The sequence below is a fragment of the Helicoverpa armigera genome, chromosome 20, assembly GCF_030705265.1.
Source record: "Helicoverpa armigera isolate CAAS_96S chromosome 20, ASM3070526v1, whole genome shotgun sequence".
NCBI lineage: Eukaryota > Metazoa > Arthropoda > Insecta > Lepidoptera > Noctuidae > Helicoverpa > Helicoverpa armigera.
In genome coordinates, this window is record NC_087139.1 from 9,909,277 (window position 1) to 9,922,094 (window position 12,818).

Here is a 12,818-nt window from a genome sequence, read left to right on the forward strand (position 1 = left end):
CGATATTCTGAAGTTATTGTAATCGAACTTTAGGAAGGTAATTATGTGAAATCCAGAGTCAAATGAAGTTAAAGACTATATGTCATGGATGAACACAAGAATATTTTTTCTTTCAAATTTTTATCAATGGAACGAACACAAGTTTTTCGCGCAAAATTGCGAGAAACTCAGTTCATCACTTCAAAAATTGCAGTGCCACAGACAGACACACACAGCGATCGGACTCATAACACAAGTGTGGTGTTTTTCCGGGACCAAAAAATTATGAATGTTATATACAAAATTGACAACCTCTTTTAGGCAGACTTCCAAGTTCCATGTAGTATGAGACAAGTTATCTATGCTGAAGTTGACCGACAACATAAAAGTCCGCATTATTAAAACAACTATTTCCTATGAATTTTAAGTTCTAGTAGTTTTAAGAAGCGTAAATCAGTTACCTTATGATAATCCTCAGTGCTGGACATGTCGTCACTATCATCGGCATTAGGCACGGGTCCGAGGCGGAAGTTGGTGGCGGGGCGCGGGAAAGCGGGCTCCGTGGCCGCGTCTCCCTCCCCCCACTCGGGGAACTTCTTGGGGGAGGAAGTGGCCGTGTGGAATGTCTCCTCTGTGTTTAGAGTCGAGTTGGGGGACGTGAGAGGGTCGAGACTCAGGCTGAGGCTGGAAGAAGATATAATGTTAGGTCTATGTAACGCATAAATAATGTTGGGTTGTGATTATGAATCTTTGAGAGCAGTTTTTTTATACGAGATAGTTTTTTAAATTATGGATTATCTACATGGACACAATTTTCCAAATCGGACCATTATTTCCTGAGATAAATGCATTCAAACAAACTGGTAAAAATAAAATTACAAACTTCCCAGCAACATAGCTATCTATTGCCTATAATACACTGTCATACTAATATTTATACACTAGTTTGACTAGCTTCCGAATGTGGTTCGCCCGCGTGATTTGTTGATAAAAGGTTCCCCGTGTGTTGATCCAGGGTATCTATCTACAAAACAAATTTCAACCAAATCGGACGAGCCGTTTTTTGCGTGAAAGAATAACAAACATACATACATCCATACATTCTCACAAACTTTCACATTTATAATATTAGTAGGATTTATAGTATTAATGGGATATAGTCAGTGCTCACTTGACCCGCTTGAGGCGGTAGTCCTCGCGCTCGTCAGCAGAGAGCGGCTCCATGACGTCCTCGCGCGGAGTCCGGCGCAGCACCAGCTCCGACTTGCTGCGCTTCACGCCCTCCAGCGGAGACGCGTCGCTCTCGCCGTCCACTGCAAATACATTCATGTATTCAAAAACTAGCGACCAGCTCCGGCTTCGCACGGGATAACAGTACTTCCTCACAATTTAATGTACGTTATTTTACATATAAACCTTCCTCTTTAAGCACTCTATCTACATATTTAAAACAATGGCTTAAAAATGGGTTGCGTAGTTTTGAAGATTTAAGCGTGCAAAGGGGCACGGGGACAGAAAAAGCAACTTTGTTTTATTATACTTTGTAGTTATGTTTACTAGAGGCTTGCTTCTTTGTACAATTTAGCATTGCATTTTTGTAACGCCTGTGTGTGTTTCGGATGGCACGCTAAACTGTAGATCCCGGCTGTCATTGAATATCCTTAGCAGTCGTTACGGGTAGTCAGAAGCCAGTAAGTCTGACACCAGTCTAACCCAAGGGGTATTGGGTTGCCCGGGTAACTGGGTTGAGGAGGTCAAATAGGCAGTCGCTTCTTGTAAAGCACTGGTACTCAGCTACATCCGGTTAAACTGGAAGCCGACCCCAACATATTGGGAGAAAGGCTCGGAGGATGATGAATCGTAAAACAGAGGATAGATAAGTTATAGAAATCCACAGTTACATGAATAAAATATAGATAGGATATGTAAGTACCTCCCCGTGCAGCGTTGGGAGCCAGGTCGGAAGCGAGCGCGTGTTTGAGCCCGAGCTCTTGCGTGCCTAATAGCGCCAGTTCCGCTTGTAACCTCTCGATCTTGACGCGATGTGATGCTACTGACGCCACGCGGGTTTGTAGCTCTTCTTCTAGTTCTACTAGCTCCTTTTTCTATAAAAAAATAAAAAGGATTTATATTTAAGCTGGCAAATGTTAAGGCTTCATCTAGACACACGGCAGTGTGTCCGCCAAGTTCGAGCAAAAAAAAGCGACACACCGGCCGTGGGTTATATTACAGGAACCATTTCGGGCCAAATTCGACCGAGTAACATCGTTAAAAAGTAACTATTTTTAACTGAGGTATGTGTATGGAACTTGGTACTTATTCAGATCTCACTTCTTTTATAGGCGGAGCATTCCCAAATTATCAAACTTGGCAGCCTTTCACATTTTTGTTTTGGGTGGGATATTCTTTAACTTACATGACTTATACTCCAAGTGAGTAAGCACTTAGGTAACTAAAGGCAAACAATCTAGATGGGACTTTTTATTCAATTACCTATGTATAAACTACTGCTCAACACAATGATCCAATTAATTAAGTAATAATTTTTTAGACTAATTTTAGGCAGCATTTATTTTTTAACTGGGTTTTGAATAAAGAGTATTCTCAAGATTGTTCATCGTTATTTAAGTGCCTAGTCAAATCGAGTATAGTAAACCTTTATTTTTGCCATAAATGCAATTTTGTATCTCGTTCAACTGCATTAATTGGCAATAACTATAAACTAAGAGTATATTAAGATAGTGGCTGATACTCACATGTCTCTCGACGGTCTCCTTGATGCTGGACGCCACTTTAGGCTCGCACTGCTGCAGCAGATGCATCAGACTTTCAGTACTCGTCTCTGAAGCTGGACTGTCCGGACTTGGGGTTGAACTCTGAGGTCATAGGAGGAACATACTCTTTACTTGTTACTCGAGACATATTATATCAAAACGTGGTTTATTAATTTATAGATATTATTACTAAGTATATCTTGGACACCAATGGCTGATAAAAAAGTGAAGGAAAACATCTTGAGGAAACCTGGACTATTAAGTCTGAAATCACCAACCCGCATTGAGCAAGCGTGGTGATTAATGCTCAATCCTTCTACGTGTGTGAAGAGGCCCGTGCCCTACAGTGGGACGATAAAAAGGCAGTAACAGATATTATTAGGTATCATGATTTCGTAGATTATTGTAAAATTATTATTGTTGATCATTGGATATAAATTTCAGCGTTATTATTTAATAAATAGAAAATTGGTTTGGTTAACTGAAGAAACACATTAAGGTTTGGTTGCGTAACCATGGTACAACCCACTGCATTAAACATTCTTGCCTGTTAATTTCTGAAAATTCGACTTTGATCTACTGCAACAAAATTTCAAAAAAAAGCAGGCATTACAAGTCATGCCAGGCATAAGCAAACATTTTAAATTATAAATCTAACATGCCTTCTAGAATAACTTCTGAAACAAAAATATATTCTTCCATGTGATGAGATTTCCTTGTACCTATAATATAATTGTTGAACATTGCAATTTGAACTTAACACAAATGACTTAATTTTTAAAATGCAGCAACAAATACAATTCTCTAAATGCAAGTGGCAGGTTTTGCAGCATAAACTTGCAATTGAATGCACATATTTATTTCAGGTTTTCCCATTTGACACAAATGCAAATGTTTATGTAAATCTTAACAAAGCTATGTACCTTACTACTAACTCCTCGTTCCCAAAACTGTGCAATTAAAACAGATTATTAAGTTTTTAGGTAATCAAGGTTTAGTTTGAGATGTTATATTTGATAGCATGTACAAATGATTATACATTTTTAGGAAACAGTTGTGTAGAGAAACGGCAATTTTATACCTATTCTAAGCAGTTCAAAGAAATTGATTTACACACTTCATAAATAAATCAGAGTTAAAACAGGAAACTACTTACGACGGACATCTATAATAACAATAAATCAAACAAATCCATCTGTTGCTTTGTTTTGTCAAAATTCAATCTCCAGTAACAAAATCAACAGATAGATAACTTATAGAATATCAGCCCACAAGCCCACAAACACTTACCTCGTCCAGCTTACATCCACTATCCAAGAGCTGTTTCACACTGGAAGCAACGTATTCTTGTAAAGTCGCCTTCTTGGAGTCGACTCGCGATCGGAGCGCGGCCACTCGGCCTTCCTCGCCCTCTGCCTACACCCCGGGCGCAAATCAAAATATAAAAAAAATAATAGAAGAAGCTCTGGATTAAAAAAATATACGCAAAAAAATTGTGATATATGCAATTTATGCAACTTAAAACATGTAGAAAGGAGGACTTAACACCAATATAGTGGTTTGAATACAATAAATTACAATTGATAATGTTTCGTTTAACGAATACTTCTATCAATTGTTGCAATTGACTCAACAATGGCCGATCAATGAGACAAACATTCCGCTTATGAGGAAAGTGTCCATTCAAATTTAAAAATACGTCAAAGTCTTATTATTTATTTAATTTAGGCCTTTACAAGCACTTTTGAACCTCAAAAATTATAAATAGGTAGTTTATAGATACCATAAAAATTCAGAGCTCCAAAAAAAATGAAGAAAAATAAATATAAATAGCGACGCCTACCCACATATAAGAGGTACTTATACAATATTAAGACAAACGTGTTTGCAACACCGCGGCAGTGCACACAATGACATAAAGTGGGAAATATAAAAACAATAATTTCATTGTTTGTGCTAAGCAGTAGGCTACTGTTTGTTCTCGATAATGTTGAAGCGAGATTGTGGTGAGTTTGAGTTTGGGTTTCGTAGTTTCAATTCGGTAAATCAGCGTAAGTATTCAATCACTATTTATTTATAACTTTGCAAGTTAGAGTTTTCAGTTTTTACATTTCCCTATGTTCAAAAATAATAAAATTCTGTATGCGGGTGTGACAGGTCGTGTCGTTCACCCATCTCGACTATCCGCTACATTAGTTTACCTCAATCTCAATCAATGTTCGATTGGTAAATTTTTACACATTCGGGTAGGTTGACCTGCCTGTCTGTACTAATAGATTCTAAGAGAGAAGTCCCGAATTAAGACTGCCCTGAGGTTTTTACGATAAAGTAATCCACAACCAAACTCACACATTTAGATACAATATTAATGAAAAAAATTGTATAAACCCACACTTTTACTTAAAACATTATAACGTCACAAAAATTCCGAGAAAAGAGCAGACCTAAAACACTCGACTTTTTCCTGAGGACTTCCCGTAATCGATTCTGTAAATATCGATTGTTTGTTCGAGTTCCGATAGTAGTGCAGTTATCGCTAAATGTGCATATAGGACAATGACACCGCTGATTGCACATGTTGACGTAACCTTGTAATTACACTGTCTTAATCTAGTTTATTACTTTCGCTTTTTTAGCCTTGTTCTAGAACGTGAGATGTGGATTTTTGGTACTTCTTCTACACTAATATCATAACGAGGAAACTTTGTTTGGCTCTGAAACTATCGAACCGATTTGAGAAATTCTTCCACGGTTGGAAAGCTACTTCCTGAGTAACACAGGCTATAGTTTATCCGGTCACGGGCAGAAGTTCCTACGGTAACATGTACGCGAGTCTACACTTTTCGTAATGTTGGATTTTTGAAAGAGCATTTATCTGAAATTATTGTTTTATACTATTCAACAGCTAATATCACGCTCGGACCTTTACAGACCTTGGCAGATCGAGAAGCCAGTCCTCACTGAGTTATTTTATTGCTATTTTTATATAATTGAAAACATGTTTTCAGGGAAGCACCACAACAGTTTTATTAGTCTGTATTTTTTGCCGGTAATACCTGCGAATAAGTGACCCTTGAAAGACAGACAAAGATTCAAAAGATATAAATAATTCACTAATTAATCTAAGTTATTTATAAATAAATCTACATAAATGATTATAAATTACGTAAACATGCTTCTTGCACTCTTATCTACAGACAAAACAAAGGAAAAAAGCGCTTCTACATATATTTTTGCCGGAAAGTAATCCATTGTATATCTTACATAAATGTGTTATGCTACTTTTTGATGACCGAAACTCAGTCCGAAGAAAAACAATTACTGTCTAAACTTATGCAATATTACTTAAGCATCTGTTGAACACTTGTCTAAAAAAAAGGATGCAAAAGTGTTGACAAGTGTTCAACAGATGTTTAAAAGTTTTTGTGGTAAGACCATATAAGTTAAGTAGGACACTTACCGCAGTCCGATGCGTATCAGTAAGCGCGGCGAGGCGTAACGACCGTGCGGCGAGCTCGCGCTGTCGGCACCGCAGCGCTCTGCGGCGCTGTCCCCAGCCGCGCTCTAACGCGCGCCAGTCGCCCGACAACCTGCGGCATGCCGCCGCGTACTCGCGCTCCATGGCTTCACGCTCCTGTAGAGGCCATATACAAATCATCATCATTTTCCGAGCATTTTCCACTTTTCTAAGTTTGTATGTACTTTCTAAGTATATCTTAGACACCAATGACTGTGTTTTGGATGGCACGTTAAAATGTAGGTCACGGCTGACATTGAACATCCTTGGCAGTCGTTACTTGTCAGACGCCAGTAAGGCTGACACCAGTCTAACCAAGGGGTATTGGGTTGCCCGGGTAACTGGGTTGAGGAGGTCAGATAGGGCAGTCGCTCCTTGTAAAGCACTGATACTCAGCTACATCCGGTTAGACTGGAAGCCGACCCCAACATAGTTGGGAAAAAGGCTCGGAGGATGAGGTCCAGCTTCATCTGCGCCTATACGAGTGCCAGCGATGTAATGCTATGTGCACTGACCTCGTCCAGCTTCCTCTGCGCCTGTATGAGCTCCTCGCGCTCGGCGTGCCAGCGACGTTGCCGCTCCTCCTGCTGAAGGAGGAACTGTTGCCGTTCTCGCTCCAGTTCCGCTCTCTGCGCTTCTATTCGCTCACAGCGGATCTCGCTCTCCAGGTCCCTGGGAAATGAAACGAAATTATTTACGACCTTGAAAATCAATATTTTTCTTTCTTTTAATTTATATATACTCACGATAGCGTAGTGTTAAGGTTCTCAGTGCTAGCAGCCAGGTCGGTGGTGGACCACGACAGCAGGGAGAGGCGCGACAGGTTCATGGCGGAGGCGCTGCCCTCCTGCCGCAGCTTGGCCGCCTCCGCCGGGTCGTTGTAGCGGAACATGTTCGTGCGGCCCAGGAGCAGGATACAGCCTGACAAAGGCGTTTAATCTTATATTAATTTTCGCCCGCGGTTTTATCGGCAGCTTGATGGAAAAATCATTAATAGGTACCTAAAGAGTCACAAAAGTGGGAACATTCTCTGTGACAAATGAAATGTATGACGTGCAGCGGCAGCACGTGTCAGTACTCACCCTGACTGAGCTTGGCCGGCTTGTCGATGAGCACGGTGTTGAGCCAGCACTGCGCGTGCGGCGCGGGCGCGAGGGTGGCGGTGCCGCCGCGCAGCGTGACGCGGCAGTGCAGCGGCAGCACGTGTCAGTACTCACCCTGACTGAGCTTGGCCGGCTTGTCGATGAGCACGGTGTTGAGCCAGCACTGCGCGTGCGGCGCGGGCGCGAGGGTGGCGGTGCCGCCGCGCAGCGTGACGCGGCAGTGCAGCGGCAGCACGTGTCAGTACTCACCCTGACTGAGCTTGGCCGGCTTGTCGATGAGCACGGTGTTGAGCCAGCACTGCGCGTGCGGCGCGGGCGCGAGGGTGGCGGTGCCGCCGCGCAGCGTGACGCGGCAGTGCAGCGGCAGCACGTGTCAGTACTCACCCTGACTGAGCTTGGCCGGCTTGTCGATGAGCACGGTGTTGAGCCAGCACTGCGCGTGCGGCGCGGGCGCGAGGGTGGCGGTGCCGCCGCGCAGCGTGACGCGGCAGTGCAGCGGCAGCACGTGTCAGTACTCACCCTGACTGAGCTTGGCCGGCTTGTCGATGAGCACGGTGTTGAGCCAGCACTGCGCGTGCGGCGCGGGCGCGAGGGTGGCGGTGCCGCCGCGCAGCGTGACGCGGCAGTGCAGCGGCAGCACGTGTCAGTACTCACCCTGACTGAGCTTGGCCGGCTTGTCGATGAGCACGGTGTTGAGCCAGCACTGCGCGCGGCGCGGGCGCGAGGGTGGCGGTGCCGCCGCGCAGCGTGACGCGGCAGTGCAGCGGCAGCACGTGTCAGTACTCACCCTGACTGAGCTTGGCCGGCTTGTCGATGAGCACGGTGTTGAGCCAGCACTGCGCGTGCGGCGCGGGCGCGAGGTGGCGGTGCCGCCGCGCAGCGTGACGCGGCAGTGCAGCGGCAGCACGTGTCAGTACTCACCCTGACTGAGCTTGGCCGGCTTGTCGATGAGCACGGTGTTGAGCCAGCACTGCGCGTGCGGCGCGGGGGTGGCGGTGCCGCCGCGCAGCGTGACGCGGCAGTGCAGCGGCAGCACGTGTCAGTACTCACCCTGACTGAGCTTGGCCGGCTTGTCGATGAGCACGGTGTTGAGCCAGCACTGCGCGTGCGGCGCGGGCGCGAGGGCGGTGCCGCCGCGCAGCGTGACGCGGCAGTGCAGCGGCAGCACGTGTCAGTACTCACCCTGACTGAGCTTGGCCGGCTTGTCGATGAGCACGGTGTTGAGCCAGCACTGCGCGTGCGGCGCGGGCGCGAGGGTGGCCGCCGCGCAGCGTGACGCGGCAGTGCAGCGGCAGCACGTGTCAGTACTCACCCTGACTGAGCTTGGCCGGCTTGTCGATGAGCACGGTGTTGAGCCAGCACTGCGCGTGCGGCGCGGGCGCGAGGGTGGCGGTGCCGCCGCGCAGCGTGACGCGGCAGTGCAGCGGCAGCACGTGTCAGTACTCACCCTGACTGAGCTTGGCCGGCTTGTCGATGAGCACGGTGTTGAGCCAGCACTGCGCGTGCGGCGCGGCGCGCGAGGGTGGTGCCGCCGCGCAGCGTGACGCGGCAGTGCAGCGGCAGCACGTGTCAGTACTCACCCTGACTGAGCTTGGCCGGCTTGTCGATGAGCACGGTGTTGAGCCAGCACTGCGCGGCGCGGGCGCGAGGTGGCGGTGCCGCCGCGCAGCGTGACGCGGCAGTGCAGCGGCAGCACGTGTCAGTACTCACCCTGACTGAGCTTGGCCGGCTTGTCGATGAGCACGGTGTTGAGCCAGCACTGCGCGTGCGGCGCGGGCGCGAGGGTGGCGGTGCCGCCGCGCAGCGTGACGCGGCAGTGCAGCGGCAGCACGTGTCAGTACTCACCCTGACTGAGCTTGGCCGGCTTGTCGATGAGCACGGTGTTGAGCCAGCACTGCGCGTGCGGCGCGGGCGCGAGGTGGCGGTGCCGCCGCGCAGCGTGACGCGGCAGTGCAGCGGCAGCACGTGTCAGTACTCACCCTGACTGAGCTTGGCCGGCTTGTCGATGAGCACGGTGTTGAGCCAGCACTGCGCGTGCGGCGCGGGCGCGAGGGTGGCGGTGCCGCCGCGCAGCGTGACGCGGCAGTGCAGCGGCAGCACGTGTCAGTACTCACCCTGACTGAGCTTGGCCGGCTTGTCGATGAGCACGGTGTTGAGCCAGCACTGCGCGTGCGGCGCGGGCGCGAGGGTGGCGCCGCGCAGCGTGACGCGGCAGTGCAGCGGCAGCACGTGTCAGTACTCACCCTGACTGAGCTTGGCCGGCTTGTCGATGAGCACGGTGTTGAGCCAGCACTGCGCGTGCGGCGCGGGCGCGAGGGTGGCGGTGCCGCCGCGCAGCGTGACGCGGCAGTGCAGCGGCAGCACGTGTCAGTACTCACCCTGACTGAGCTTGGCCGGCTTGTCGATGAGCACGGTGTTGAGCCAGCACTGCGCGTGCGGCGCGGGCGCGAGGGTGGTGCCGCCGCGCAGCGTGACGCGGCAGTGCAGCGGCAGCACGTGTCAGTACTCACCCTGACTGAGCTTGGCCGGCTTGTCGATGAGCACGGTGTTGAGCCAGCACTGCGCGTGCGGCGCGGGCGCGAGGGTGGCGGTGCCGCCGCGCAGCGTGACGCGGCAGTGCAGCGGCAGCACGTGTCAGTACTCACCCTGACTGAGCTTGGCCGGCTTGTCGATGAGCACGGTGTTGAGCCAGCACTGCGCGTGCGGCGCGGGCGCGAGGGTGGCGGTGCCGCCGCGCAGCGTGACGCGGCAGTGCAGCAGCACGTGTCAGTACTCACCCTGACTGAGCTTGGCCGGCTTGTCGATGAGCACGGTGTTGAGCCAGCACTGCGCGTGCGGCGCGGGCGCGAGGGTGGCGGTGCCGCCGCGCAGCGTGACGCGGCAGTGCAGCGGCAGCACGTGTCAGTACTCACCCTGACTGAGCTTGGCCGGCTTGTCGATGAGCACGGTGTTGAGCCAGCACTGCGCGTGCGGCGCGGGCGCGAGGTGGCGGTGCCGCCGCGCAGCGTGACGCGGCAGTGCAGCGGCAGCACGTGTCAGTACTCACCCTGACTGAGCTTGGCCGGCTTGTCGATGAGCACGGTGTTGAGCCAGCACTGCGCGTGCGGCGCGGGCGCGGGTGGCGGTGCCGCCGCGCAGCGTGACGCGGCAGTGCAGCGGCAGCACGTGTCAGTACTCACCCTGACTGAGCTTGGCCGGCTTGTCGATGAGCACGGTGTTGAGCCAGCACTGCGCGTGCGGCGCGGGCGCGAGGGTGGCGGTGCCGCCGCGCAGCGTGACGCGGCAGTGCAGCGGCAGCACGTGTCAGTACTCACCCTGACTGAGCTTGGCCGGCTTGTCGATGAGCACGGTGTTGAGCCAGCACTGCGCGTGCGGCGCGGGCGCGAGGGTGGCGGTGCCGCCGCGCAGCGTGACGCGGCAGTGCAGCGGCAGCACGTGTCAGTACTCACCCTGACTGAGCTTGGCCGGCTTGTCGATGAGCACGGTGTTGAGCCAGCACTGCGCGTGCGGCGCGGGCGCGAGGGTGGCGGTGCCGCCGCGCAGCGTGACGCGGCAGTGCAGCGGCAGCACGTCAGTACTCACCCTGACTGAGCTTGGCCGGCTTGTCGATGAGCACGGTGTTGAGCCAGCACTGCGCGTGCGGCGCGGGCGCGAGGGTGGCGGTGCCGCCGCGCAGCGTGACGCGGCAGTGCAGCGGCAGCACGTGTCAGTACTCACCCTGACTGAGCTTGGCCGGCTTGTCGATGAGCACGGTGTTGAGCCAGCACTGCGCGTGCGGCGCGGGCGCGAGGGTGGCGGTGCCGCCGCGCAGCGTGACGCGGCAGTGCAGCGGCAGCACGTGTCAGTACTCACCCTGACTGAGCTTGGCCGGCTTGTCGATGAGCACGGTGTTGAGCCAGCACTGCGCGTGCGGCGCGGGCGCGAGGTGGCGGTGCCGCCGCGCAGCGTGACGCGGCAGTGCAGCGGCAGCACGTGTCAGTACTCACCCTGACTGAGCTTGGCCGGCTTGTCGATGAGCACGGTGTTGAGCCAGCACTGCGCGTGCGGCGCGGGCGCGAGGGTGGCGGTGCCGCCGCGCAGCGTGACGCGGCAGTGCAGCGGCAGCACGTGTCAGTACTCACCCTGACTGAGCTTGGCCGGCTTGTCGATGAGCACGGTGTTGAGCCAGCACTGCGCGTGCGGCGCGGGCGCGAGGGTGGCGGTGCCGCCGCGCAGCGTGACGCGGCAGTGCAGCGGCAGCACGCCGGCGCCGCTCAGCACGATGTCCGGCGTCGGCGAGTACTCCGCGCTGCCGATCACCGTCTCGCCTTCCTACCATACCCACACACATTGTTAAGATACATACACGACTAGCGATTTCACCCGCATCCCGTGGGAACCTCAGCACGAACCCAGATAAAAGTAGCCTATGAGCCCACTCGCGCGTATCAATTTCTATTGCACCCAGATACTACGTTTAACGCGCGTAAAACGCTTTATTGGACAGAAAAAATGTCTACATTTCTTCCCAGTACCTACGCTTAATGGTTCTATTAGAATAATCGGATGATTCCATATCCCTTTCCCCTTACCCTTTTCTCAATTTCGTCAATAAAAAGTTCCATGTCAAAGTTTTCACACTCCATTTTTAACCGAATACGCGCGTAGTTTTGGACGCTGCAATGGCGCCGGAGTATCTCGACTCGCGCGGCGCACGCACGTAAGACGAGCGAGTCAAGAGTCCCGCTCATTGCAAGCGTTTTACGCGCGAGCGAGGTAACGCGCGAGAGCATCTGGACAGAATGTATGTAGCTCTAGTAACTCCAGAATGCGCGAGTGCCTACGCGCGAGTGAGCTCGCGCGTAAAATGCTTTATCTGGACAGGCTCTATACTATAGCCTTCCTTGATGAGCGGGCTATGTAACACTGAAAGATTTTTTCAAAGTAATTTCTTTATGTACCTACATATCTAAGTCCAACATCCTTAGCTAATAACTTCACTCCAAAGAGCCTGTAACTTTATTATCTCTAATCTGATATCGGGTGTGTCGTACTCGTACCTAATCACATAAAATCCTATCACATGTACTTCATGATATTGTATGGCAATTGTAATACGTCAAATAAGTCATCTCTTACACATGCATACACATTACCCACAAACACGCAACAATACAATTCCCCACACACACTCATACAGACACATACAATATACACACATACACCACACATTCATGCGCATACTCCACACACCTAAAGTTAAATAAATGTAAACAAACTGTAGTAAATAATTTTTTCATCCCACCATCTCGGAAAGAGTAGTTTTACCCTTTGATATCTGAGCGCAAAAGCCGTTTTTATCCTCTAGAGCGGCAAAGTGATTTGAATTTAGAACATCGTGTGCAATACTCCATTTGTGACAATCTTGATAAGACTTTTCAAACAAATACATATTAAACAAATAAA

At 50.5% G+C, this 12,818-nt stretch overlaps 1 protein-coding gene across 1 annotated transcript in view; it reads right to left on the minus strand.

The window, feature by feature from the left end:
- The window catches only part of LOC110382142 (kinesin-like protein Klp98A), a 51,557-nt gene that overhangs the window by 13,165 nt on the left and 25,574 nt on the right, over positions 1-12,818 (minus strand). Inside the window, 9 exon segments of the mRNA XM_064039913.1 lie at positions 441-663; positions 1,151-1,292; positions 1,913-2,084; positions 2,736-2,855; positions 4,044-4,169; positions 6,214-6,387; positions 6,786-6,942; positions 7,017-7,191; positions 11,495-11,684. Of these exon segments, the coding sequence (XP_063895983.1) occupies positions 441-663; positions 1,151-1,292; positions 1,913-2,084; positions 2,736-2,855; positions 4,044-4,169; positions 6,214-6,387; positions 6,786-6,942; positions 7,017-7,191; positions 11,495-11,684 (1,479 nt within the window).